At 38.0% G+C, this 27,509-nt stretch overlaps 1 protein-coding gene across 1 annotated transcript in view; it reads left to right on the top strand.

The window, feature by feature from the left end:
* Positions 1 to 3,822: 3,822 nt before the first annotated feature.
* Positions 3,823 to 27,509, top strand: part of HNMT (histamine N-methyltransferase) — a 35,796-nt gene continuing 12,109 nt past the window's right edge. Inside the window, exons 1-3 of the mRNA XM_030883046.2 lie at positions 3,823 to 4,239; positions 10,912 to 10,964; positions 27,032 to 27,139. Coding sequence (XP_030738906.1) covers positions 4,103 to 4,239; positions 10,912 to 10,964; positions 27,032 to 27,139 — 298 coding nt within the window. The 5' untranslated portion in view covers positions 3,823 to 4,102. The remainder of the gene's footprint in view (positions 4,240 to 10,911; positions 10,965 to 27,031; positions 27,140 to 27,509) is intronic.

Genomic DNA, 27,509 nt, shown 5'->3' with positions numbered 1-27,509 from the left:
CTTAGACTATTTCTTCCTTGTCTTGTCTCATAATCACCCTTAAACATTTCATATAAGCTTTACATCTCTAGAATATCACTGTTTTCTACAGCTTTTAACATTATTTGTCTACCCATCCACCCCTCTCCCTCTTAACTAATGATTCCCCAAATATTTCTTCTGCATTATTTTGTTTGGTTTGTTTCCTCTCTGCATATTTTGGGCCTTTTTTTTCCGGTTATAAGTTAATTAAAACAAAACCATTATAAACTGCATGTCAATAAAGTGCAATTGAAACAGCTATGCCATTAAAAACAAGACATATGGCATATCATCACCTATGTGAGCTTAAACAATTTACACTGATAAAATATGGCCAGTGACATTTCATATAGAGTCAAGGGGCTGCCTATCCAGAGACTATCTTTAGGTTATCAATTATCTACAGTCTTTGGATACAGTGGCTCTCCTAGGTATGAATCTATCTATTTTTCAGTTTCACAAGCTCACAGTAATTTATTTTTTTAAAAGATGAAGACTAATCAGAACTTCAAGGAACGTTAAAGATCATCTAGTCTACCTTCTTTTCCCATATTTACATATAACATGGATGCGGGGGAAGGAAGCATAGAGCACTTACGCTGTTTATCCAATGTTGTTTGGTTAGTAAGAGGCTAAGCTTGTAGAGCACTCAGGTCTCTTGCTTCTTGGCTTGTTTCTACACTCATGAGAAACTTAGCCAATTGTCCTGTTGAAACTAAGATTCCTGATATCTATTATATTTGCCTGAAATTGCCAGTCTAATTGAGCTCTACAATCTTACGTACTATGATTTCAAACCTCCCTTCAAGACTACTGTGGTCACCTACTTGCTAAATTTCAAACAAACCAACACACCAAGTGAGCCAATCAATTTGTATAAAAACATCTTCCTTCTCTTTTCTTGTTGAGAGAAAATAAAATGAACTCTTCTAACTATTTGATTATGATAATTTAACAATATTACCATTGTCATATACATATATGCTATGCTATGGGGCATATTACTAAGGATAAAAAGCCAGTCCAATAAGAACTGTATTCAGAAGACTATATACCAGGGTGAATGAGAGAGCCAAAAAATGCTATGTACAATAAAGATGCGTCCTTAGAATTCTTCTAATGCATATTTTTCTCTTTGGTTCATTTGTTTGTTTTTTTGGAATAGCACATAAGCCTAATAAGAATAAAGCAATGGAATAAGAATATAAGAGCAATAAGAATAAACAAGGGAAACCCTTTGCTTTTTGACCTAGCACAGATAGTATTATATTACTAGGTGATTGGATCAATACAGAACTACTCCACTTTTGCTTTGTTCTAGTCTTCTCTACCATGGAAAATAATCCTTATGTTGGAAAGCTACAAAGTGGTGAGAGGTAATAGGATGTAATTTTTAAAAATCGGTCCATGGAGTTCAACAACATGAATTTGGATCCAGACTCTTCTCTCATGAGTTATATGATCTTGTACAACTTATTTGCTCTGAGTCTTGCTTGATGATATCAATAGTTTCATCCCTGGAGGGTTAGGAGTATTGAAGGAGATAATTCATGGAAGGCACTTTGACACAGTAACAGCCTAATAAGTGGTAGGTAACAGGGAACAGAAGCCCAAAGTAGGTAAGAGAATATCTAAGAATTCTAAACTTGACAATCTTTCAAGGCCTAGAAGAATCGTACCCCAATGTACTAAAATAATTTATAAAAGCAATAATGATGCTATGGCCAGTAACCTTCGAGAAGTCATGGCAAATGATAGATGTGCTGGACTGTTTGCCCCAGTTTTCAAAAAAGAGGGGAAAACTTAGTCATCCCAACCAGCCAGCTAGATGTTTTAATCGCCAGGGACATTCCAGATGCATTATGGATTACGAAATGGATATTCTAAATGCAATTTTAAAAGGTAGTTGTGATTGCTAAAACCAGCATTTAGTCAAGTGCAAGTCATGCTTAAAGTGTGACTCCTAATGCAGGAAAGTGGGTGAGAAAAAAAAAAGAGAATCTCAGTATCATGAAAGCAACAAGGATGGAGAGGAAATCCTTGATGAGTCACACATGAAGAGCAGATTGTTGGGAAAGATGTGTGAACGAGTGAGGCAGCTGAGGGCCTCAGGTGAAGATTGAGTTTTAGTTAAAGGTAGTTTTTAGTAGGAAGATAGAGGTTAAGGTTATTTCTTCTCAGTAGAATGGCACACAGTAGACCCTTACTAAATATTTGTTCAGTAGATGAATACATGAATGAATGATTTGGATTAAGTTCTAAAGAGAAGGGTGGAAAATGGTAATATAAGAATTAAAAACGTGAGAGTCAGTATGAAGAAGGCGAGGCTCTTTGCACAGAGATGGGAGTTAAATAGCACATGTATAGAGGCCTAGGGGTCGACCAACCAGGGCCACTGGGCCAAATCCAGGCCAGCACTTGATTTTGTGCAGCCCACGAGCTAAGAATACCTTTTACATTTTTAAATGATTGAAAAAAATCCAAAGAAGAGTAATGTTTTGTGACATGTGAAAATAATATAAAATTCAATTTTCAGTGTCCATACATAAAACCACTGCTTTTTTGTTGTTCTACTGTTGCAGAAGGAGCCAGTTATTAAGCGGTAATAATGTGCTAAAGCACTTTATAAATGTTATTTATATAATTCTCACTACAACCTGTGAGATATAATTCACTGTTCCCATTTTACTGATGAGCAAACTGAAACTTATGTTTCAGCCAAGTTCACAGTTTATTAGTGGCAGAGTCAGAAACTATCAATACATCCACAGTTTTCCAGAGTTTCCATTTCCTCCTAGGATGAAAGCACTGGCTCTAAGAGTAGTGAGACCATGAGATGTTTATTAAACAGGGGTGAGGAGTGTGCTGAATGCTTAGAGGGCCGCTTCGGACCTGAATCAGAGGAAGAGAATGGTTTAGGCAGACACATTTCTAAGAGAGGTATATGGATTTAATTCTCATAACTCCTTCATCATTTGGATACTATTATTAACATCCCATGTTGGATAAGGGGTGGATTTCTTAAAGACCATTTCCCAGGTAAAAGGCCCAACACGTGGACGCTTTGGCTCTTTTTTTTTTTTTTTTCTGCTGTACGCATAGGCTCCGGACGCGCAGGCTCAGCGGCCATGGCTCACGGGCCCAGCCGCTCCGCGGCATGTGGGATCTTCCCGGACCGGGGCATGAACCCGTGTCCCCTGCATCGGCAGGCGGACTCTCAACCACTGTGCCACCAGGGAAGCCCCGCTTTGGCTCTTTTGAGGGGTGACACCACTGGGCCTCCAAAGGCTCATCCAATCCTACGTTTTAGGATCCCACGTTCAGAAGCACTTAGGGAAGGTTTCCTATGGATTGAAGGATTCCAGTGTCCTGCATTCTTCCCTGAGACTTCTTTCTCCGCCCCCTCCTCCTCTCCCCCATCTTCACCTCCCAACTAGGCTTCTCAGACCTTTCAGTTAATAGCTCTGTTCCTGAATCACAACAAATCAATCAGCATATGAAGAAATGCAGCAGAGTTTAAAGTTCAAGTGTTTAGGGATGTGAAGGCATGAAACTCTCCTAACAGAAAGCCTGGAGGCAGATGACAATCTTTTGTCAAAGATTCAGCAGCTGTAGATTTCTGGAAGTGGTTTGTAACCTTGCAGCTGGCCTGTTTATTCCTGCCTTTGCTGCCTTTGGCGCTGAAAGCAGCCACGTTCCCACTGGGAACTTACTGGCTGGCCCCTGCTGCCAAAACAGGAAGTGATTTGAATGTCGTCTGTTTTTAGGACTTTCTGAACTTCAAGAGTTGTAAAACAAATTTCAGCAGTGAATTTACTGCTTTGCTTTACTACTCATTTCTTCTAAAACACCCGTGCCGGGGTTAAACTCTCAGGGGCAAAGTCCTGTACAAATAGTCACTTAGTAACGAGCTTTGCAAACCCAGCCTCTCCAGCACATTAAATTCAAAGCAGGGCTTTTTTGTGGGGTGTTTTTTTTTGGGGGGGGGATAGAAACTGGTGCGGGTGAAGAGAGAAAGAAGGAACAGGGAAGAGGGAAGTTAGACCTCCCTTCCCTCCTTGTCTTTCTCAGAAAACCAAACATGGCATCTTCCATGAAGAGCTTGTTTTCTGACCACAGCAGATATGTTGAATCTTTCCGGAGGTTTCTCAACAATTCCACGGAGCATCAGTGCATGCAGCAATTCATGGACGAGAAGCTGCCGGGCATAATAGCAAGGTAACCAAAAAAAAAAAAAAGGCCGTTTTTGTCCCATGGACAAGCCTCGGTCTCGTTCTGTGCAGTGATAGATGGGTCAAGGCCATCCCGGGAGGCTGGGCGCGGGGATAAGAACGAGGTACTGACAGCCGCACCGCTCGACCCTCCGGTGCCCCTTCTCCTGCCGCGTTTCAGTTAGACGCTCGCTTGAAACGTTCAAAGGCTCTGATTTGTGCTGGATTTCCAGCTGCTCAGAGATAAGCGTTAACCATCTGAAGGCACAAATCCACGTTCCTTCGGGAAAAGATAAGATCCCAATCTTTGAGCTCAAATTTTTCAGCCCTCCTCCAAATTTTACCTTCCAAAAAAAAAAAAAAAAAAAAAATCCCCAACGAAGTCTAGTATTTTTGCATTAGAATCAAACAATTACCAAATACTATTCACCCCTGAGGATTGAGTGGGTGCCTCTCAATTCTCTTAATACCCATTTAAATTCATTCTCCTTAGCCATTATTATAGTTACCACTCTCCAAAAAAAATAATAATAATAATTGTCTTTTACTTTCAACTTAATATTAGCAATGTGGCCCTAAAAAAGCATTTTCCCATTATCAGTGAAACTCACTAGTGTCTACCCTTCTCGCAGACTCCTTTTTTTTTTTTTTTGGTGATTAATGTGTTCAATTTGTGCCAGAGCTGATAAGCATTATGAGAGTAACAAATTTCACATGGCAGTGATAATCAAATCACTTATCTGGGGGTGGATTGCGGGAACTTTGCGCTTCAGGAAGTAATGATGGAAAACTGGGGAAAATGGCTGGCGATCCAATTTGCAACTGGAAAGGAAAGTTTCCTATCAGCAAAGGAAACTGATATTTTTATCTTTTGCTGGATTTTTCTATTGTAGGCCTGTAATTCTTTCACCAGGACAGTTAACTCCACCTGACCAGAGAAAGCACTGTTGGATGTATATGGAATTTTATTGCCCTTTCTATCTTCTATTTTTCATGGTTCAGTTTTTAAATGTGTTTTTTTAAAAATTGAGTATCATATATTAAGTAATAAGTAATAGGATAACAGTGCAAAAATCAAAGCAGACAGCAAATACAATTTCTTATCTAGGAACTAATTATAGTTTACTTCTTTGAGTCTTTTGGTTCATTTCTAAAATGAAAGGTAATGAGTTAATTTCTGAGTTCTTTTGCAATGCTAAGCATCTGTGTTCATGTCTGTGGCTTATGCAGATCCTTGGTTTACTTCCGCCTTCCGTTTGGTTTGAAGACATACTATGGATGCCTAGAGTAACTACAACAAAGATAGTGGTTCCTTGCCCTACCCACTTCCATTCCAGATTCGGGCTCTCCGGAGACAACCACTTTCAACACTCTGAAAACATTTAGTTGTTGCTTATGGAATTTTCTTTCCTAATTCTAAATAACATGTTATTCTCTTTCTTAATTTTGATGTATTAAAGTAGCTAAATAAACATGCACATCCCTCTCCCCATCATGTCAATACAACATAGCTATATAGAGTGGGTATATATAATACATACATGTATGTATATATACATATATATGTCTAAATTTTGGTTAATTTGTTTATATCATATCATTTTGCCTGTGTAAATATTTTTCATAATTGAACAATGCATTTATACTATCGTTACTACTATCATTATATTTCCTTTCATGTACAGCCTTTTGTTTTTCCTAGAGTTAACTACTGTCTTGATTTTAGTTTATTTACTTAGCTTCCTATGCACCTATCACTACTTATACCCCAAGCAGAAGTATTAATCTCCTCTCAATATATTCCAACAGATCAAGTAACCTGCTGATTTTTCCTCATGGGAACATCTTTTCTGGAGTTCTCTGTTCTTTTTTTTCCAGTCTGGGTTGATTTGCTTTTGGCCTGCTATACAAGTATTGATGAGGAATTTATTTCATCTTCTAGAAATTCCCTTCTCTCTCCAGTACTGAATTCCCAGCTTCTGGATCTGATGCTGTTTCTTTCTTGGTTTCTTTAGTCTTTTTTTTTTCTTCCCTGCTAATCCTTTAAGAGCTTTCTAAGAAAGAGTGCATGGGAGGTAAATTTTTTGAGACTTTGTGTGTTTAAAAATGCTTTCACTCCTTGCTCATCATTGTTAGATAGTTAGATAGTTTGGGTATAAAACTCTACAATGAAAATGATTTTATATCAGAAATTTAAAGATATTTTTCCATGGTCTTGCAGTTACTGTCGAGAAATCTAATGCCATTCAAATTCTTCATCTTTGGTTTGTGACCTTTTTGTTGTTTTTTGTTTTTTAGGATCTTCTCTTATATCTAGTATTCTGAAATTTTAAGATGATGAGCTATGGTGTGGGTCTTTCTCACCCATTTTTGTGAGTAGTCCCTGGGCCATTTCAATTAAGATTCAGATCCTTCAGTTTAGGGAAGCTTTGGTATTATTTAATCATTCCTGCCCTCTTTTTTCTTTCTTTCTTTCTTTCTTTCTTTCTTTCTTTCTTTCTTTCTTTCTTTCTGGAATTTCTATTCATCAAACAGAAGACTTTCTCAGTTGATTCTCTAATTTCCTTATATTTCCAGTTTTCACAATTTTATCTTTCAGCCCTCTATTGTTTGCTATTGTATTTTTAATTTCCAAGAATGTTGCTTTTTTATAGCATCCTGTTCATCTTTCATAGATATAATACCGACTTTTATCTATTATAAAATTTTCCTCTGCTCTGTGCATGTTTCTTCTGAATTCTCCTTTTCTGTTTCTTTTGGTCTCTCTCATGTTAGGGGAGCTCCCCAACTACAGATGAGTTTTGGTTGTCCATCCAATCAAATAATGAGGCAGTAAAAATTAGTTCAGGTCCTCTTTGTGTATGTACAGGAACAGTCTGTTGAGCAGTTGGCTCACTAAAGTAATTCGATGTAGATTTTGCACTTGATGGGAGATTCTCAGATGCCAATATAGATAAGTTTATTTAGTGAAGTGGATTATTTTTTCACAGAGGAATTATTCAATCCACTATCTGGAAGTGGTAAACAGGGCGAGGATGGTTATAGCATACAGCTGTAAATAGTAAAGTTTGTTGTTGTCACATATAATGCATTTAGATCCTTGCCCGGAAAATAGCAAGTTTTCAATAATTCTTAGTTATCATCATAATATATGAAATAGGATGATAATAGTGTCTAATCATAGAGGAGTTGTAAGAATTCAAAGAGTTAATTCACTACAGATGACCAACAGGCACATAAAAAGATGCCCAACATTGCTAATTCTTAGAGAAATGCAAATCAAAACTACAATGAGGTACCAACTCACACTGGTCAGACTGACCATCATTAAACAGTCTACAAATAACAAATGCTGGAGAAGGTGTAGAGAAAAGGGAACCCTCCTACACTGTTGGTGGGAATGTAAGTTGGTGCAGCCACTATGGAAAACAGTATGGAGGTTCCTCAGAACACTAAAAATAGAACTACCATATGATCCAGCAATCCCACTCCTGGGCATATATTCAGGCAAAAATATAATTCAAAAATATACACCCCTATGCACCCCTATGTTCCTAGCAGCACTATTCACAATAGCCAAGACATGGAAACAACCTAAATGTCCATCAACAAATGAATGGATAAAGAAGATGTAGTACATATACACAATGGAATACTACTCAGCCATGCCATTCGTGGGACTTCCCTGGTGGCGCAGTGGTTAAGAATCTGCCTGCCAATGCAGGGGACATGGGTTTGATCCCTGGTCCAGAAGATCCCACAAGCCGCGGAGCAACTACGCCTGTGCGCCACAACTACTGAGCCTGTGTTCTAGAGCCCGCAAGCCACAACTGCTGAAGCCTGCACACTCTAGGGCCCACGTGCTGCAACTACTGAGACCACGTGCTGCAGCTACTGAAGCCTGCACTCCTAGAGCCCATGCTCAGCAACAAGAGAAGCCACTGCAGTGAGAAGCTGTGCACTGCAACAGAGTAATTAGAGAAAACCTGCATGCAGCAATGGAGACCCAATGCAGCCAAAAAAAAAAGAAATAACGCCATTTGCAGCAACATGGATGCAACTAGAGATTATCACACTAAGTGAAATAAATCAGAAAGAGAAAGACAAATGCCATATGATATCACTTATATGTGGAATCTACAATGTGACACAAATGAACCTACCTAGGAAACAGAAACAGAATCACGGACACAGAGAACAGACTGATGGTTTCCAAGGAGGAGGGGGTTGGGGGAGGGATGGAGTGGGAGTTGGGGTGAGCAGATGTGAGCTTTTTTTTTTTTTTTTTTATAAATTTACTTATTTATCTATTTATTTATTTTTGGCTGCCGTGGGTCTTCGTTGCTGCACGTGGGCTTTCTCTAGTTGAGGCGAGCAGGGGCTACTCTTCATTGTGGTGCACAGGCTTCGCATCACGGTGGCCTCTCCCGCTGTGGAGCACAGGCTCTAGGCATGCAGGCCCAGCAGTTGTGGCACACGGGCTCAGTACTTGTGGCTTGTGGGATCTAGAGCGCAGGCTCAGTAGTTGTGGCACATGGGACCAGCCACTCCGTGGCACGTGGGATCCTCCCGGACCAGGGATCGAACCTGTGTCCTCTGCATCGGCAGGCGGACCCCCAACCAATGCACCACCAGGGAAGTCCCAGATGTGAGCTTTTACATACAGAGTGAATAAACAACAAGGTCCTACTGTATAGCACAGAGAACTATATTCAGTATCCTATGATAACCCATAATGGAAAAGAATATAAAAAAAATGTATATATATGTATAATTGAGTCACTTTGCTGTACAGCAGTAATTACCACAACATTGTAAATCAACTATACTTCAATAAAAATTTTTTTTAAAAAAAGAGTTAAGTCATATAAATCACTTAGCTGTGCCTGGAATAATAATAATAAGTTGAGTGCTTGTCATGTGCAGACACATTTCTAAAAGATTTACATCAGTTACATCATTTAATACTCACAACTCCTCCATAAGGCAGACACTATAATTATAACCCTATAAGGCAGGTGGTATTATTATCCTATTTCTTAGAATCAATAATAAAGGCACAGAGAAGTTCAATAACTTGCTCAAGGTTACGTATTAGTAAGCTAGGATTTCAACCTAGGTGCTCTGCTCCGTAACCTCACTATGCCAGCTAATGATAGAAGCATTTTTAAGAATTAACCAAGGGCACAGACAGGGATGGGTGTATTAGGACTCATGATTATGAATTGGAAGATAATTAGAACTGAGGAAGGCAACTCATTCACAGGTGTCCTTGACTCTGTGTTTCCCAGTGTCCTTAAGAACTCTGCTTCATTCTGTCTTCTTCCTATTACTCTGGGCAGGCTCTTCACTTTAGCCAAAAACTAAGCTTGTTTACCATCCTGAAGCACAAACAAACAAGCACCGTTCTTTCAGTTCATGTTTCCTCTCTAGCAGTCTCCCTTTTTCGTTCTCACTCTTTCATCCTTTTTCAAAAATCTCTAGATCTTCTTCTTCTTTATCGAGTTCACTTTTAATCCCACTGCCATCTGACTCCTGCCCTTAACCACCTTTTAAAGCTGCTATTATCAAAGATATTCATATTGCCAAATTCAATGGAGAGTTGCCCTCTTTTTATGTTTTAGTAGTACAGTCTGCCATGTACAATGGCCTTTTCCTTCTCTAATTCTCTTATCATCTCTCTGAGCTTTACTGCTTTCCTCTCTGTCTTCTTTGTGTGTTCCCCCATTATCCCATGACTTTTTAAAAGTTGGTATCTTGTCATAATCCCACTGCTCTTCTCTTTGCAATACCCTTGGGTGATAGAATCTATTCTCCTACTTTCGACCATTACTATATGATAATTCTCCAGAATACATCATCAGTCCTGATCTCTCTCCTACCCAGCTTCAATCTTGCATATCCAAATGTCTGTTGAATTCAGATCAAAAAAAAAAACACTGAAAAAACATAAACTTGCCATAAAATCATACTGTCCAGCTTCCTTTTTGATACCACCCTTCACTCAGTCATCCAAATTCACGTGGCAGTCATCGTGCACCTCGTCCTTTTTCTGACCCCTTATTCTTTTTTTTTTTTACATCAGTTTAAAGAAAGTCCTACTGTTGCATCCCAGTCCATCAATTCCACTCTATTTCTGTATAGAGCCATAATACTGGGCTTTATTGTCTCACATTTCAACTTGAGAGCAACGTGGTCTCTTCATTTTTATGTATCAGTGCTTAGGATAGGCACATAATAAATGTTTAATAAACATTTGTTTATTGAAAGGAAATTAGCAAGAAGAAGGAAACAAGGCAAATATCAGAGAGAGTATGAATCACCTTAGCCTTTCTCCCATCTACAATGAATGGCTTATTATATTACCAGACTCAAAGGCCCACTTTTTCTGTTTTTGTTCTCCAAACAATCTTCAAACAAATGCTATTTCCCACGTCTGAGATGTTTATAGTGCTGTTTCTAAAAGTCTCCCAGTTCAAGGTTGGTAATAAGTGGAACCTTTACTTCTAAAGATTTCTGAAGACAGCAATATAGCCACTGAAATGATCGAGGCCTTTCTTGTTGGCCTAGTTTTTGTTCACTGTAATTTTAGTCTGTTCTCTTCAACTAGACTTGGTAATCAGATTTTACAAACCACCTGGCACATTTTTCTTAAACTACATAATTTTTTTTTTTTCAGGATTGGAGACACAAAATCTGAAATTAAGATTCTAAGCATTGGTGGAGGTGCAGGTATGAATAACACATTTTAAAATTTGTATTTCACTCCAAACATCATGCTGTCTGACAGCAATATTGTTCATTCTTTAGGAAAGCCATTTTCCTTTGCTTTTGGCAGAGATTAGTTTATTAAAACTAGTAAGAGACATACCACTTCAACTAAGATTAATGTCCGCATAGATTTATAGCGTTTAGGACATTGGCCTTCATTATTATCTGTGATATGGATACGTGTGGCTTTCTTATTTTTTTTATATAAATGGAAAAAATATAGGATAACTTTGAGGATACCTTTGATCCAAAATGATTTAACTGTTCACAGAAAAGGGAAATTTCATAAGACATTCCTTAAGCTTGTGCCACTTAAAGCAAAGTCCATAGACTGGTTAATGGTTTGCAAACTATTACTGGTGCATGAGAAGATAAGTGTGCACTGGAACGTAAATCAATGCACAGCTCCTTTCATTGAGAAAGCATTGCTATGGGGAAAAATATGCTTAATGACATAGCTAATTTACACTCTTGTGACCCCACTCTTTTTGAGTTGCACTGGCCTAAACCATTCCCTTCCTCTGGCTCAGTTCTAAAGCTGCCCGCTAAGAATTCAGCACACTCCCCAACTCCCTTTCGTAAGCAGTTCATGTTCTCATTACTTAGAGCCAGTGCTTTTATCTTAGGGGAAATGGAAAGTCTGGAAAGACAGGTTAATGTGGGTGTAGTTTCTGACTCTGCCACTAATGAACTGTGTGAACTTGGCTGAAACATAAGCTTCAGTTTGCTCATCAGTAAAATGGGAACAGTGAATTGTCTCATAGGTTTGTAGTGAGATTTATATAGATTAGTTTCTAAAGTGCTTCTATAAGGTGGAGGTAGGTCCTTTCTGCAAAAATAAAACAAGAAAATTCATCTCCAGACTGTGCCTCATATCAAACTCCTGAGTAGTGTTTGCTTTACTTTTAAGTTGCTAGTCATCTGGAGGTCCGAGTTAACATAATAATATATATATATTATATAATATATATGATATATTAATACTATAATAATATAATATAGTCATATATTATTTATAATATATCCATATATAATAATATATAGTCATATATAATATTTAAACATATTATTCATATGTTTATATCCTTATTATTGTTTTCATTTGAAATAACCACAGAGTGATGGTTAGTATAGGTTACAACTTGGTAACAAGTGGACACTACATTACCACTTGTCACATAGTGCCAAATGGTAATCTCTTGAGTCTTCTAAGTGTAATGTTCTAATCCTACATGAATGAGTTGAATTGTGCCCATCTTAACACAAAGATAACCAAGAGCCCTCTAATGGAATAGGATAGCTAGTTTTTGATGTCATCATTTGCTCATTTTTCATAAAATACACTGTAATATAATGTAATAAGGACTGACTCTTAAAATAATTTTACGTTATTATCATCTTTCACCAAGAAAACAGAAACCAACAAGGACAGGTAATGAAAGATACTGTCATGAATGATCTAATACAGTGTGTTTAAGCTAAAATACTCTATTATTGCTTGTGATATTTTATGTCCTAAGGTTTATAAGAGTGATGAATTGCCCAAAGAGTGTCCTATTAATTCATTTAACCAAGACAGTCATTTCCAGTGTGTTTTGCAAATGAATTTCAGGCAACCACAGGCAATGAGACTATCATTTGATAGTGTCACTTGTTCTTGGACAAGAAAAGAAGCCCTACAAGGAAAAGTAATTAAAAACAATCTCTACCGTGGCCAAGTTAATTGACCTTTTAATATAAAGTTAATTGAATTTCTAATGTAAATGTATCAAGCAAGATGCTTATAAGCTATCTAGAGAAAGGAACATTTGCCCCACACAGTGATTCCTTACATAAAGGTGCACATAGGGGCTAATATAGAGAACTTTTCCAAACAGAGGGAGCAGTACTTGGTGTTCTTCTGACTGAGCCCTAACATTGTATTAATAACAAGCTCTGCCTTGGAGAGAATATGGGTGCCCTTTAAGCTCATTCTTCATAAGAAACTGATCAGAAACATAAGAACTGCAAGAGAAATTCAAACTGTACTTAGTCTTCACTGCTCAAGTAAGTTACATGAAATCAAAAGCAAAACCCCTAGGTCTAGAGGTCCTTGGCATGAAAGAGTAGTGTTTTGGGGGAAAGGACACCTCACTCAGTTAGTCTGAGTGCTTATATACCAACTGGGAGATGCTTATCTAATAATCTGTCATTGCCTAACTGCAAGGACTGCATGCGCAGAAGAAAAATATATAGTGAGGAACTTCCTGTACTTGCCTTAGAGAAATGGGTTCGCTGCATGTTTCACAATCTACAGTGTGCCTGAGACTTTTGCATTATCCTGCGGCTTAGGTATCCTTCCAAATCAGTGTCTGAACTCCAGTCCCTGGCAAATGAGGCCATTGGCCCCGTGTGACACCTTGTGCTCAGCTCCCATAATGCATCTTACAGGGTTCTACTCTGGCCTTAGCTTATGGGCCTCTCTGGTTTCACTTCCTAGATGTTTTCTTTTGGATGTCCATATACCTACAGATCCTATTCTGCATATCTTTGGTGCAAATACTCTCTCTGTATTTGTAATGGTGATACCATTCTCACCATCATGATGAAAAAACACTCCAAAAGCAAACAAACTAAAAACTTCCCTAAATCAAATTGCTGCATTTATATCACTTAATGTTCATATTCTCTGGGGGCCTGTTTGATTTTCTTCTCAGAAGCATGAGCAGGGACTGCTATGTACCCTATCTGTCTTCTGTCTCTTCTATAGAGGTTGGTATTTGGGAGCAGAGGGATTTCATAATTTAAGAGAGAATGTAAGGTTTTAGAAAAAAGTGTTTGGCAATTCAGTTCAGAAGCCAAGCAATTATTAGGGCTCTGAGCAGTTCAAAAGAAAGGAAACTGATGGAAAACTTTTCCATGTCTTCTGTAAGTGATCTACTACATCAGTGAAATACAATTGATAAGCAGCATTGTTATTCATAGATTATATATTCGATGTTAGGAGAATGTTTGAAATAAATATTATGTGTATCCACAAAAGAAAGAGAGGAAATCAGGAGAAAAACAAATCATGTACAGAAATATAGACCATATAGTTTTTACAAAGGCCAAATAGAGAAGTGTAACGCTGTATGTGTAGGTGCATAAGTTTGTATACTTTCATGAAACAAAGTGAGCAATGGGAATGCTTCATTCGAGGTCTCAGAGTATTCAGATCATGCTTATTTCAACAATTTTTTTTTTTTTTTTTTGGCTGCGCGGCTTGCGGGATCTTAGTTCCCTGACCAGGGATCGAACCCGTGTCCTCGGCAGTAAAAGCACTGGACCGCCGGGGAATTCCCAATTGTTTTTAGCTATTGAGAGCAACTGCATTGTATTCCAAGTCTCATAGAACATGCTTTTTTGGTCCATCTTCAACACTGATGCTTCCTAAAATTAAACCACCCAATGGAACTTCTTCATTACTCAACTTTAAATGAGTGTTGTCTTTATGTTTGATGGTACATGAAGAAAAAGAAACCCATACTCTTTTTGGTAAGGGAGAATGCTGTTAATTTACAGTGCACATTTATACATGGAAAAAGGTTCCAGAAGGCAGTAATGGGCAATGTTTTCTCCTTGCTCTGGGCTTTGCTTCAAGGAGAATCACTTTATCTGCTGCGTTGTTCAGTTCTTATGTTCAAATGCCAGAAAATTTTATAAGGTTTAGACAGGACTCAAATAATCTCATTTTATCCAGCTCTCTACCTTTATTTTTATTAACCTATTATGTACCAACTCAGGTGTCATAACTTATATAATAGTGTATATATAGATAAATTTTTAATCCACTGAAGCAATTCACATATGAAACACAGGTGGTATAAACCCTTTTATAACATTTTTTGGAAAATAATTATGCCGACATATGTTGAGTTAAGTTGTTTTCTTATTCTGTAACATATAGACACCAACATTACTACAGAGATTAAACAATAGAAGAGAATTTAGAGACCATCAATACCCTCATTCTACAAACAAGAAGCCTGAGAACCATCAAGGCAGAATAAAACCCAGGTCTCTTGATTGTAGTCTAGTCCAACAAGCTGTACTAAACAGATATAAAAGTTAACTATCAACTTGGCAAAAGAGAGATTCGGTATTTAGTAATGACCAGCTATTTGAAAATCTAATTTTATCAGATTATTAATCTTGTTTCCTTTCATAAATGGCATGTTAAGGTGACCCTGAAGTTTAAGCTAGGTGGATAGAAGTAGAAAAATGTAATTAAGGCAAGAACTGGAAGAGCCAGTGTACCCAGTTTAGAAGCAGGAGCTGGTAGCAAGCAAAGGTTAATGTTTCCAATGGTCTAGAGTAAGCCAACAGTCTGTATCAGCAACTAAGGAATGACTGGGGAAATATAGGGAATTGGGGGATTTTTTTTGCCTAGAAAAAAAGAATTTGAATGTGCTTATTGCCATCTGCAGATATTTCCTATTGAGCAAACCACAGAATATTTGCCCCTAAAGGGCCAGTGGTTAAAAGAGAGAGATTTCTTTGTTCGGTATTAGAATTTACTAATGATCAAACCTGTTCAGAAATGAAAGCACACATCTTGGGATATAAAGAGCAGTCACTCGAGGAGTCCTAGCTTAGGCTGGAAAAACACTTTGCACATATGCTATGGAAAGGAATCAGGCACTGATTTCTTGGGTGTTTGGGCCATTGAAGGTGCTTTCAGTCCAGAAAACCTATGATCTTATGAGTAACCTTCTAGAAAGAGGTAGGCATTTCTTCAGAGCGGTGTGGCTAACACCATGTTTTGTTATATTGAAGAAGTAGAGTTTAAATAGGACTTCTAGACATGCAGACGATTTTTGTCTGGATTCTAATTGCTTTATAACTTGACATGAGTAAGAACTGTTTTACTTATGTGCAGCATGCTAGCACTTATTCCATAACTGGAAGGATATGGACTCTAGTCAATTATTAATCTGTAGGATTTAGGACTGTCTACTTCAGATAATTTGGGGCATCAGATACAAAGTATTGTTAAAGGCATTCAAAATTATGTTATTTTGAAAAAAACTATTCTACATATATAAATTTACCGAAATAGTTTACCTCATTGTATTGTATTTAAAACTTTCAGTGAACGTGAAAGTACTGTTAAAGACAGACACAGTACAGAATGGAGAGACGTGAACATAATGCTACAACACTGGAGCCACTGTCATTAAAACCGAAATAAACAAGATTGTTTTGGCTAATTCAATAAGGCCTGAAACAGGAAAATGGGGATAATGAGCAGAGTGAAGACAAAACTATCATTATCTGCAGATTAAATGACTGTATACTTAGAAAAGCAAATAAACTCAGTTGTATAGCCTTAGAATTAACAAGAATGCAGTAATGGCCTGATAAAGGTAAAATAGGAAGAAAGCAATATGGTAGATCCACCTTTCTTTTTTTGTCAACATCTGAGTGTTTTTCATTTACAGTTTTGATTATTTTACAATGTACTAGAAAGTCTGTGGCATGTGGTTATGTGTAATTTTGCTGAAGGACAAGTTTGTATCTTCCCAGTTCTTGTGCCAGTTTGGGACACAGTCTCTTAGTCGATGAATATGCTTCTACTTGACATACACTATTGAATACAACTTTGCGATTTAAGACACACAGTCACAGAACCCTGGTGTAGGGTGTCTGCTGTCATCTTCATTTTATACATGGTGAACCTAATCATATATGCCACAGGGGGATTGGGGGTCCTAGAGATTGGGGTCAATGCCCAAGGTCTTCTGAGGCTTTGTCTCTATTGACAATAACAAACTGATAGGAGTGGTAAAAAAAGATACTGGATTGCTGAGCTACTAATATATTCAGTACAAAATATAAGAAACCTATTTGAAGAAAAGTTCAAATTTTTACTGAGAACAATTTGAGAAGATTTAAAAAGCAAATATGCAATAGTGATGAGGTTACAGTGACATGAAAGCTTTCATGTACAAAAGGTAAGAGTTTGAAATGAAACGAAGTTTTCCTGAAAGTAGCGTGGCGTCATATATCAAGAACAGTTCTGATATTCATCTATCACACAAGGCCCTTGTGATGCTCGTTGTTAAAATACTGACATACTTGGTAAATAGCCAATCCCTGATGTCCCAACACAGGCCCCGCTGCTGCTTCAGCCTCTCCTCATAGATTCTGTACATCCTCCACCCACCCTGTACCTCAGCCCCCCACCTCCAAGCGTTCCAACAATTGGACTGGTCTTGCCTACCCAGAGGGCCTCTGAAAATGTTCTTTAGTTCTTTAGCCTGCATCCTTTCTCAGCAGCTAGCGTCTGACACCTGTTTTTTTGTTTGTTTTGTTTTGTTTTATATCACCAAAGATCAAGGATCTCATTCTAATCATTAATTCTGGTTCTTGGAATTAATCTGCAGAAAAGATTTTTGCACAAAAATTCACGGTTCATTGTCAGATGCCTCAGAATAGCAAAAAAACTTAAAACTAAGTATAACTATACATATAAAACTGTATATAAAAATGTATTTCTATGTATAAATACATATTCATATATATTTCCACATATAAATGCACACATTTATATTTTTTTAGATACTTTTATTTATATTATATATGAAAGGTTAATAATGAAATTGATTATCCCACATATCCGTCTTTGAGAATACGAATAGCACTTTCAAATAAATTTTGATATATTCATGGTTTAACTCTCAAGTGGGAAAGTCAAAATAATTCATATACATAATAATCATAATGGGTAAACTAAAGAAAATTATCTGCTCAAAGGGGACAAAAACAACTTAGGAGAAAATAAACCAAAACTTTAACCTTTGCTTTCTCCCATAGTGAGATATTTATTTTATTTTTACTTTACACTTCTATGTCTTGAGTTTTCTATAGTATTAATTTTACAGCCAGGGACAGGAAAAATAAACCCAATTTAAATTATAATTTTATAGTTGATGAGAGATGATGGTAAAGAATAGACTCACTGACTTCTGACAGTTCCTTCAGCTATTTGGCTGACGCCCAAAGCACTGTTCTGACACACGTTTTCATGACAATTTTCCTTTGGTTATTTCTGACTCACCGGTAATAATATTGCACCCATACGAATACTTTAAGAACAATCTCGCTTGTGTTGTAGCTTAGCAGATCTTTTCTTCAGAGCCCATCTGTTCTCCCATGGCTGCTGCGAGGACATGGTGGCCATGACGATGAGAGTGAGGGTGATGTGGATCAAGAGGATGGTGGTTGTCGGCTCTCTGGTCCTTCAGGTCCTTGATGTTTTCTGTTGATTATTTCTTGCTTTTTTTTCTACAAGGGCAACAGGCTCTCAGACTGTACGCACGCTAGGGCTGAAAATTTTCCTCGGCAACATTTGTGTTTTAACCACTATTAATGTGGCGGGCCAATGGTGTAAGGGTCAAATGAGAGATCGTGAAGGTTAAGAGCACGTAAGAACACGGATGCACGCTGATACTGATGAAATCACACCAACTACGTGATTATCTTGGACTACCTTTGTCAGCTCAAGTAGTTTCATCTTATAAATCCTGTCTTTGGGCATGAAGAAGGTAGAAGAAAGTTGGTACTTTATTAAGGGTAATTCAATATAACTTATAAACATCATAATATGGTAGGTATAGAATTTACCTCTCTATGTATGTGATGAAGTAGCAAATATCTTTATGTTTAAAATGTATAAATTGAAAGGTAAGGCAAAATGCAGTCTTTTTTGAGTTTTTTATGAAATATCTCTACACTTCAGTGTTCATCACCCTTTGGGACATTTTCTCTATGTTTGTGTTTCATAGAACATTTTGGTAGCGTGGCTTTTCTTCTGAAGTTGCAAAGCAATCAGGCAGTATTGTTCCTGGGCCAACAGCCGGAAGACACACGAAAGTAAATGGCAATGCCCTTTTGGCTCAGAATTTATATTTATAATCCCTTTCCTGAGACTCTCCAGCTATTTTAATATTCTACTCTTGTCTTTCCATACTGACAGAACTGCCTCCATACTGAGGCTCCTATGGGACAAAAGAGAGAGAGAGAGAGAGAGAGAGAGAGAGAGAGAGAGAGAGAAAGAGAGAGAGAGAGAGAGAGACCCAGACAGAGACAGAGAGAGACAGAGAAAGAAAAGAGAAGGGATCTCGTCAAGAATCTTTTATCTTTTACACTGCAGCTCAGAATCAGATTGTTCTTGTTCTGGTTGCAAACCCATAGCTGAAGTTATTTTTCATCGCTACGCAGAGAGTTATCTGGGCAATTTTTCTCCCTAGAAAAAATTTTTTGTGCCTGATACTCTAGTAGAGGGAAAAAGGAAGATTGTAATCTTAATGCAACTGTAATAGAATAAAATTTTTCCTGCTGATACTCTAAAGAATTCACTTTTTTTTTTTTTTTGCGATACGCGGGCCTCTCACTGTTGTGGCCTCTCCCGTTGTGGAGCACAGGCTCTGGACGCGTAGGCTCAGCGGCCATGGCTCACGAGCCCAGCCGCTCCGTGGCATGTGGGATCTTCCCAGACCGGGGCACGAACCCGCGTCCCCTGCATCGGCAGGCAGACTTTCAACCACTGTGCCACCAGGGAAGCCCTTCACATATATTTTGATATTAGAAATGAAGCAAGAATAGACGGAAATCAAATGGCTGGAGATAACTTGACCAATCTTTAATCCTCCATTTTCTTGGCATGGAGGATGTTCTTATTTGGGGCAGCCCCAGGGTTCTCAAGCTGGGCTTTGTGTTTCATTGAATGTAGCTCAGTCAGAAAGACAAGCCATCACGAATACATGATGAGTGCTCTTTCACAGTGTCATTTTATTATGGAGCTGCCCATTTAGAAAGGCAAATCTTCATTTCCTTCTTTCCCAGTCTCCTTCAGCCTTCTCTTAAATGTCACCTTTTCCTGGAGGCTTACATGACCACCCAACTGAAAATCACAGAGCTTCCCCTCATGGCTTCCCCTGGCTATTTTTTGCCTTGGTTTTCTCCACGGGACTTATCATCATACATAATGGTTGGATGTTTTTGTCTATTTTATTCATTGCTGTATCTCCAGTGATTAGAACCTAGCATTTAGTAGGTGCTTAAAAATATTTGTTGAGTTAATGTATAATAACTTCAATTTATTGAATTATTACTATATATCATGAACTGTGGTAAATTATCTCCATATAATGTCTTTAACATTCAGAGTGACCCTGCAGAGTAGACCATATTATCCCTAATTTACAGATATGCAATTTAAAGGGCAGAGATATTAACAAATTTGTATAAGATATTTCTAGTGAATACTAAATTTGAGTTCAATTTTCTCTATAGCCTCTAACTTTTCCGTTTCATATTTTTGTTTTCCTTTTTAATCAAATGACCTTGGATTTCAAGCAAAAAGGCAACATTCCTCTGCTATCTCATGAAATATATCCTTGAAGTTCAGGGAGTGGAGAAAAGTTGTCTGGAAGATAATATCCCCACCTTTTCCCTATTTTTGAACTTTTTTAAGTTCCACTGTCAGGTTTCAATTATATGTTGTTCTTCAAATATAGGTATGATGCATTTAAAATATGGCCCATATGAAAGCAAGATATTATAACCACAAAAATATCTGACTGTGAAATTAAGTAAAACACTCAACTTAGGTCAGAAAGGAGACATGGGAAGTCATACTACAGGTGTAGCTGATTTGAGGGACGGAATAGTACAAAGGAAAGAGATTTGCAAGGAAGGAGATTTTAAAAATTTAGTTTTCATTTAACTTCCCAAATCAAAAAGTCAGGACAGAAAATAATACAGGAGTGAACAGAACAGAAAAAACAAAACACCCACAACCCAGCCTAATAGAAAAGAACCACAAAAAAACAAAACGAAAAAAAAACAACCCACAACTCAGCCTAATAGAAAATAATTTTTGATTCATGCTGACACATGTTTGGATTTTCCTAACTTTGCTCAAGCTCCACGTATTGATCAACTGAGAAAATCAGTTACATCATCATAAAATGCCCAGACTCCAAAATCATTAATTTGCTTTGCTAGTCACAAAAGGGGGTGTGGGAGGGAAGGAAAGAAAAGAAAAGAAAAAAAAAGAAGGATGGTATATTGGAAAGAGTTTGCTTAATCCCTATAATTTTTCCATTTGTCACAGGAAACTTTGCAGATTTTGTTCCAAAGCTTTAGGGGAAAACATGCAATAATAAGGCTTTAGTTAACTCAAACAGCTGCTGGCCTAAAGGCTTAGGATGTCATCAATAAGTAGTCTACAATTGCCAGAACTATGACCAAGCAGTGCCTAACCAGAGATCATATATGAAAGGAGACTGACTATAAAATGAATAAGTACTCCCTTACTCCTCTTAAATATTGTTTTCTGGACCTGAAAGTTAAGATTTCCAGAAGGCTCTGCGATGCACAATAAAAGCAGCAGACTGCTGGCTTCCACGTTTCTTTTGTTTACCCCTGAATTTGTGGAGAATTTCCGAATTATTTGACTGATTCATTTCTAGTTTACTTTCCCCCATTCTTCTGGCATATTAGTTTGGCTTGGGAGCTCTTTAAAAGCCTTTACAGGGCATTTAACGTCTGACACTGGAACACATTCATAATGTTATGGCTCCTATTCAGAAGGATCCAGCCGAGAAAGAACAAATGATCTTCTTTCTTTCTTTTTTTTTTTTCCTTGTTTGAATCTCTTTACTGCTGGCTCGTGGTACTATAGGCTCTGATAACCCCTCACATGCTTTTCAGTGATTAATGATCAACCTGCTCAGTTGCTTAATCTAGCATTTTAGAGTCCTTGATACTTTTTAACAAACTCATTGGAATCAAGCCTTTGCTAGTGAATAAAATAAGTGCATTAAAGCAATAATTCAGATCAGGGAACACAAGGTTTTATCTGTGTTGCCAACTCCAATCAAATAACTGGCAGCTTCTTTTTTTTTTTTTTTTTTGCGCTACGCGGGCCTCTCACCGCTGCAGCCTCTCCCGTTGCGGAGCACAGGCTCCGGACGCGTAGGCTCAGTGGCCATGGCTCACGGACCCAGCCGCTCCGCGGCATGTGGGATCCTCCCGGACAGGGGCACGAACCCGCGTCTCCTACATCGGCAGGCGGACTCTCATCCACTGTGCCACCAGGGAAGCCCAACTGGCAGCTTCTGTCTGAAAGATTCTGATGCTGCTGCTAGGCTCTGTGAGAAAGCCTGTAGTTAGTGATGTGTGGAAGAGTTCATGCCTAAGAGTCAGTCGGATGAAGTGAGGCAGTGAGGGGAGAGTCTTCCTGGCAGAGGAGAGACCACAGGCAAAATGTAGGGAAGAGTTATGATGTCGATGGCGGGGCGGGGGGGGGGGGGCGGCGCGGGGGAGAGCGAAGCGTAGAAATACAAGAAATTCAGGGTTCCTAGAGACACGAGTTTCAAAACATGAAGTTGTGAGAGATGAGAATAAGAAAGCAGGCAAGGTGGTCTGTGCTCAGTTAAGGAGTTTGGACTTAATCCAGTTGATTGGTCATTAGAAGGTTTTAACCTCAGAAATATTGGGCTTGCTTATTAGCTCAGGGTTTTAAATGGTTGTTGTAGTGATGGCTTTGAGGGAGACAAAGTTCAGCAGAGACAGGCTGAACTTTTAGGTTATTATTTTAGTATTCCAAGAGATAGGTAATTTGGGCCTAAACAAGGACATTGCTAGTATGGATGGAAAAGAGAAAGTAAAGAAACATTTAGCAGGAAAACTTACAGGTGGCCAGGGAGGGAAGATGAAGAAAAGAGCAAAGCTTGGATGTCTGGATGGAAAGTAAACAGGATAGGTGATGTATCAAGAAAATATTTGTAACTAAATTTATTTAGAGCTGAATGCTACATGTTTAGACTGTAATACTACAGAACATCTGAACTACCTCTCTACTGACTCTCTTTTATGGGGGAAAGAGGTTCATATAATTTTTTTAAATGCATTTCTCTTATTTCTGAGTGATACAAGAATGCAAACTACATATGGTATGAGATCAAGGAATATATTGTCTTATGGGAGATCTCTCTCTCTCTCTCTCTCTCTCTCTCTCTCTCTATATATATATATATATATAAAATCTCACAATAAGAAATAATAGAGTCTGTTATAAATAACAAACATAACACAGAAAATAAGTGCCTTACGAGCATGGTGACATTGTTTATTGTCAAACCCAGGATACTTTTAAGAATAAGAGTGGGAGGGAGTAAAAGGAGTAAAATTATTACAGTTTTTTGAAATATTTATTTATTGAACAAATTGTTTTTATTATATCGGTCAATTTATAAAATAGTTCTTTTATGTCATCAAAAAGTTTATGAATAACAAATGTTGGCAAGGATGTGGAGAAAAGGGAACCCTAGTACACTGTTGGTAGGAATGTAAATTGGTGCAGCCGCTATGGAAAACAGTATGGAGATTCCTCAAAAAACTAAAACTAGAAAGATCAAATGATTCAGAAATTCCACTCCTGGGTATATAGCCAAAGAAAACAAAAACACTAATTCGAAAAGATACATGCACCCCAATGTTCACAGCAGTATTACTTACAATAGCCAAGATACAAAAGCAACCTAAGTGTTCATCAACAGTTGAATGGATAAATAAGATGTGATACATATGTCACCATGGAATATTACTCAGCCATAAAAAAGAATGAACTTCTGCCATTTGCAACAACATGGATGGACCTAGAAGGTATTTGTGCTAAGTGAAATAAGTCAGACAGAGAGAGACAAATACTTGGTTATCACCTATACGTGCAATCTAAAAAATAAAATGAAAGAATGAATATAACAAAACAGAAACAGACTCCAAGAGAACAAACTAGTGGTTACCAGTGAGGAGAGAAAAGGGGGCAGGAGCAAGATAGACGTAGGGGATTAAGAAGTACAAACTACTATGTATGAAGTAAATAAGCTATACAACAGCACAGGGAATAAAGCCAATATTTTATAATAACTACATATGAAGTATTATCTATAAAAATTTTTAATCATTCTGTTGTACACCTGAAAACTAGTATAATATTGTAAATCAACTATATCTCAATACAAAAAACTTTAAAATATAGTTATTTTTTAAAAAGTATTTTCAAAAATAAAATTGCAGTGATAATATTTTGTTAGAAATTAAAGAAACTTGGGAAACAAAACCAGATGGGACATTAGCACCAGGAGCAAGTACAACTGTCCCTGGCAAACAAGAAGTGTGGTCACCTGACTTATGAAGTCAGAACTGCATTTTACGTGCTACCCGCTGAGGAAATAATTTCATTATCTCCTCTTGTTGTTCATTCATTTCTTCTAGGGACCCAGCAGTGAATGCACAGAAGGTTCGTGTCCACACGTGGGCTCACGCTCTATAGAGGTTGTTACATGAACCTACGGGTTCCGAGTCTCCATTGCAATTCTGGCAATGTGTCCTCTGTCATTGCCATAGGAGGCGGGACTGGGTGGCTCTACGGTAGAACGTTCTGCAGGTTGGGAAAGGGACAAGATTGGAACGAGCCCTGGGGATGTGCTAGATACATTCTTCCATTTGGGTAGATCCCACTATCTGAATTTTAAAATGTTGGGTTTGGGAGCCTCAGAATTAATGATTTTTTTAACCTAAAATATATGGCTAGGCACATAGCACAGGGAGATCAGCTCGGTGCTTTGTGACCACCTAGAGGGGTGGGATAGGGAGGGTGGGAGGGAGGGAGATGCAAGAGGGAAGAGATATGAGGACATATGTATATGTATAACTGATTCACTTTGATATAAAGCAGAAACTAACACACCATTGTAAAGCAGTTATACTCCAATAAAGATGTTAAAAAATAACAATAATAAAATCATTGCATGCTAATAGAAAAAATAAAATAAAATATATGGCTAGGCTGATAGAGGCAAGAACAGAACTTTTGGCCTCTGGGCCTTTGGGGCAAGCTGGAATCTCTCTATTTCTCATTAGCCCACAGATTTTCCTATCAGCCTTTTGCCTTAGTTATCTTTTGTACCCTCCAAAAATAATTACTGTAGAGAAAAACTTCCTATGTCCTTTTAGTATTTGGTGTTTTCCTATTTCTTAGTATGAAGTTGTTAGAAAAACAAACACTTCGGAGTCAGACAAGTATGCCGTAAACTTTAGGCACATTAATGTCCCCTCGGTGTCAAATTACTCAAATCACCTTATCTAGTTGGGAACAATACTGTGGCGTTTGTGATAGCATTGTGGTCAGGATTAAGTGAGATGTTTCAAGTCAAGTGCCTAGCACAGTGTTTGACAAATAATAGGTGGCCAATAAATGACGGCTAGAATAATGATTAAGGAAGGACTAAAAGGTGTCAGGTCCAGCTATGGAGAAAACTGTCACATAGGCTTCTTCATCCTCTGTTTCAGCTTCCTTCCCATATCTTCTCCCCCCAATCCCCACTGTCTCCCATTACCAGTACTTGGGACTCTCATTATACCATTAGACGGCCCTCTTTTCCAAGTCTAGCATCTTTTGTTCCTGATTTATCTTCCTCATCTCCTTCTTTTCAGACCTCTCAGTCTTATGACCTATGCTTTTTCCGCCCGCCATATCTAACCTTGTAAAGGTTCTGTTAATGCCATTTATGCCAAAATGTTAAAGACTAATGTCATTTTCATATGCTAGTCTTGCCAGCACATAAGTCTGTTTTAGTGAAAGTCAACATGATAACTAAGAGAATAAAAGTGCAAACTTAATTTGGAGGCATCAGTAATAGGGAAAGAAGAGAGATTTTTAAAGAGAAGGACTCAATGATAACGATAAAAATAACGAACAGCTAACATTTATTAGGTGCCAACTCTATTTTGCACCGTGCTTTATAAGCATTGCCTCATTTAATCCCCTCACCCAATAAACTAGGTACTATTAATATTGCTGTTTTTCTCATGAGGAAAATGCACCTTGGAGAGATAAAGCAAATTTCCAAAGGTCATAATACCAAGTAAGCGGGTCAGACAGGTTTGGAACTCAAGTCTATCCAACTTACCGTCATCTATCTCTCTTACATAGTCACCTACAGGCTAAATTTTCATCAGGGCAGGTATCTATTTGCTCCTCTTATCATCATTTGCTAAAGCCTGGTGTAGCGCCTGGCACATAGTAAATAATCAATCATTGGTGCATGAATTAATGCATAAATATCAATTCTGCCATAACTTCCTCTCCATTTACCTCTCTGGGATCACCTCTTGCATGGAGACACTGCCTTGCCTAACATTCCAAAACTCTGAATTGCCAGTAGTCCCACATATACGATTCTGTTTCCTGACTTCCTGTCCTCTCTACCTGCAATTCCCATTTCCCCAGAAGTCCCTGGGCTAACTTCCACTTACCCTGTAACAGGGAACTCAGGAGTGATCTGCCATGAAGCTTTCCCTCTCTCTGGCCTCTCCTCCTATCCTCTCCCTCACTGTCTCCTTTCTCCTTCCCACCTTGGTCCAACCCAGCCAGAGTTCTTTCCATGTCTGTCTATACCACTAGACCATGGTGTTTTTGAGGGCACATGTCTGATATACTTTTTTATCCTTTTTTATACCTGACATATTTTGTATGTGACATATATTTTGTATGCATCTGGCCTAGCCTAATTTATCAATTCTATGGCATGTTTTTTTCATACTTAACATCTCTGAAATTGATATACATCTTCCAGTTGATGAAATCTTAAAATTATAATTGACAGTGTTTTTTCTGATTTAGTGATATAAAAAGAAGAGCTGTTTGCATCCTATAATGAAGGGCGTCTTAGACTTACTGTAATATAATAATTCATATTAAATAAAGGCTATATGAATGAATGAATGAATAACAATCATAGCCCTCCTCAAATCACATTATTCTTCCTACTTACAACTTAGCTGTTCTGCATCATAGACATTGTGGCAGGGCAACAGCTGAGTATTCTTCTTTATTTATGCTGGGCTTTCCTAGAGATAATAAACTCGTTCAAATTATTCTGACTCATTTCTTTCTGGACTGAGGTGATCTGTTCCCTATGCTTTTCTTCCAGGTGAAATTGATCTTCATATCCTCTCCAAAGTGCAGGCTCAATACCCAGGAGTTAGTATCAACACTGAAGTGGTTGAACCAAGTGCTGAACAAATCTCCAAGTACAAAGGTACTTGTAATCCATGGTGCTGTAGATCAAATTCTGTTCTGAAAGGCCTGTCATCCCAAATGTGTCCCTTCAGTCATTAACAACACAGCTGCTGTGGTATGTTCTTTGTAAACTTATTGAGAGAAGAACCTGATTAATTTGTTTTCTTGGCAGGAATGACGAAACATCTCAGAATATAAATAGTGATGAGAATCCCCCCCCCTTTTTTTTTTACTGACTCTCCATCCCTCCCCTGGTCATCAACTATTATTTTTGATATTTATTCTTAGAGACAGAGTCATTAATTCATTCAGAGGTATTTAAACAGAATCCTTGCCCTTAAAGAGCTTACGTTTCATTGCTTACAGCAGGAATCAGGAAACTTTTCTTT

The sequence above is a fragment of the Globicephala melas genome, chromosome 7, assembly GCF_963455315.2.
Source record: "Globicephala melas chromosome 7, mGloMel1.2, whole genome shotgun sequence".
Lineage (NCBI taxonomy): Eukaryota > Metazoa > Chordata > Mammalia > Artiodactyla > Delphinidae > Globicephala > Globicephala melas.
This window is presented reverse-complemented; position numbering and strand designations above follow the sequence as displayed.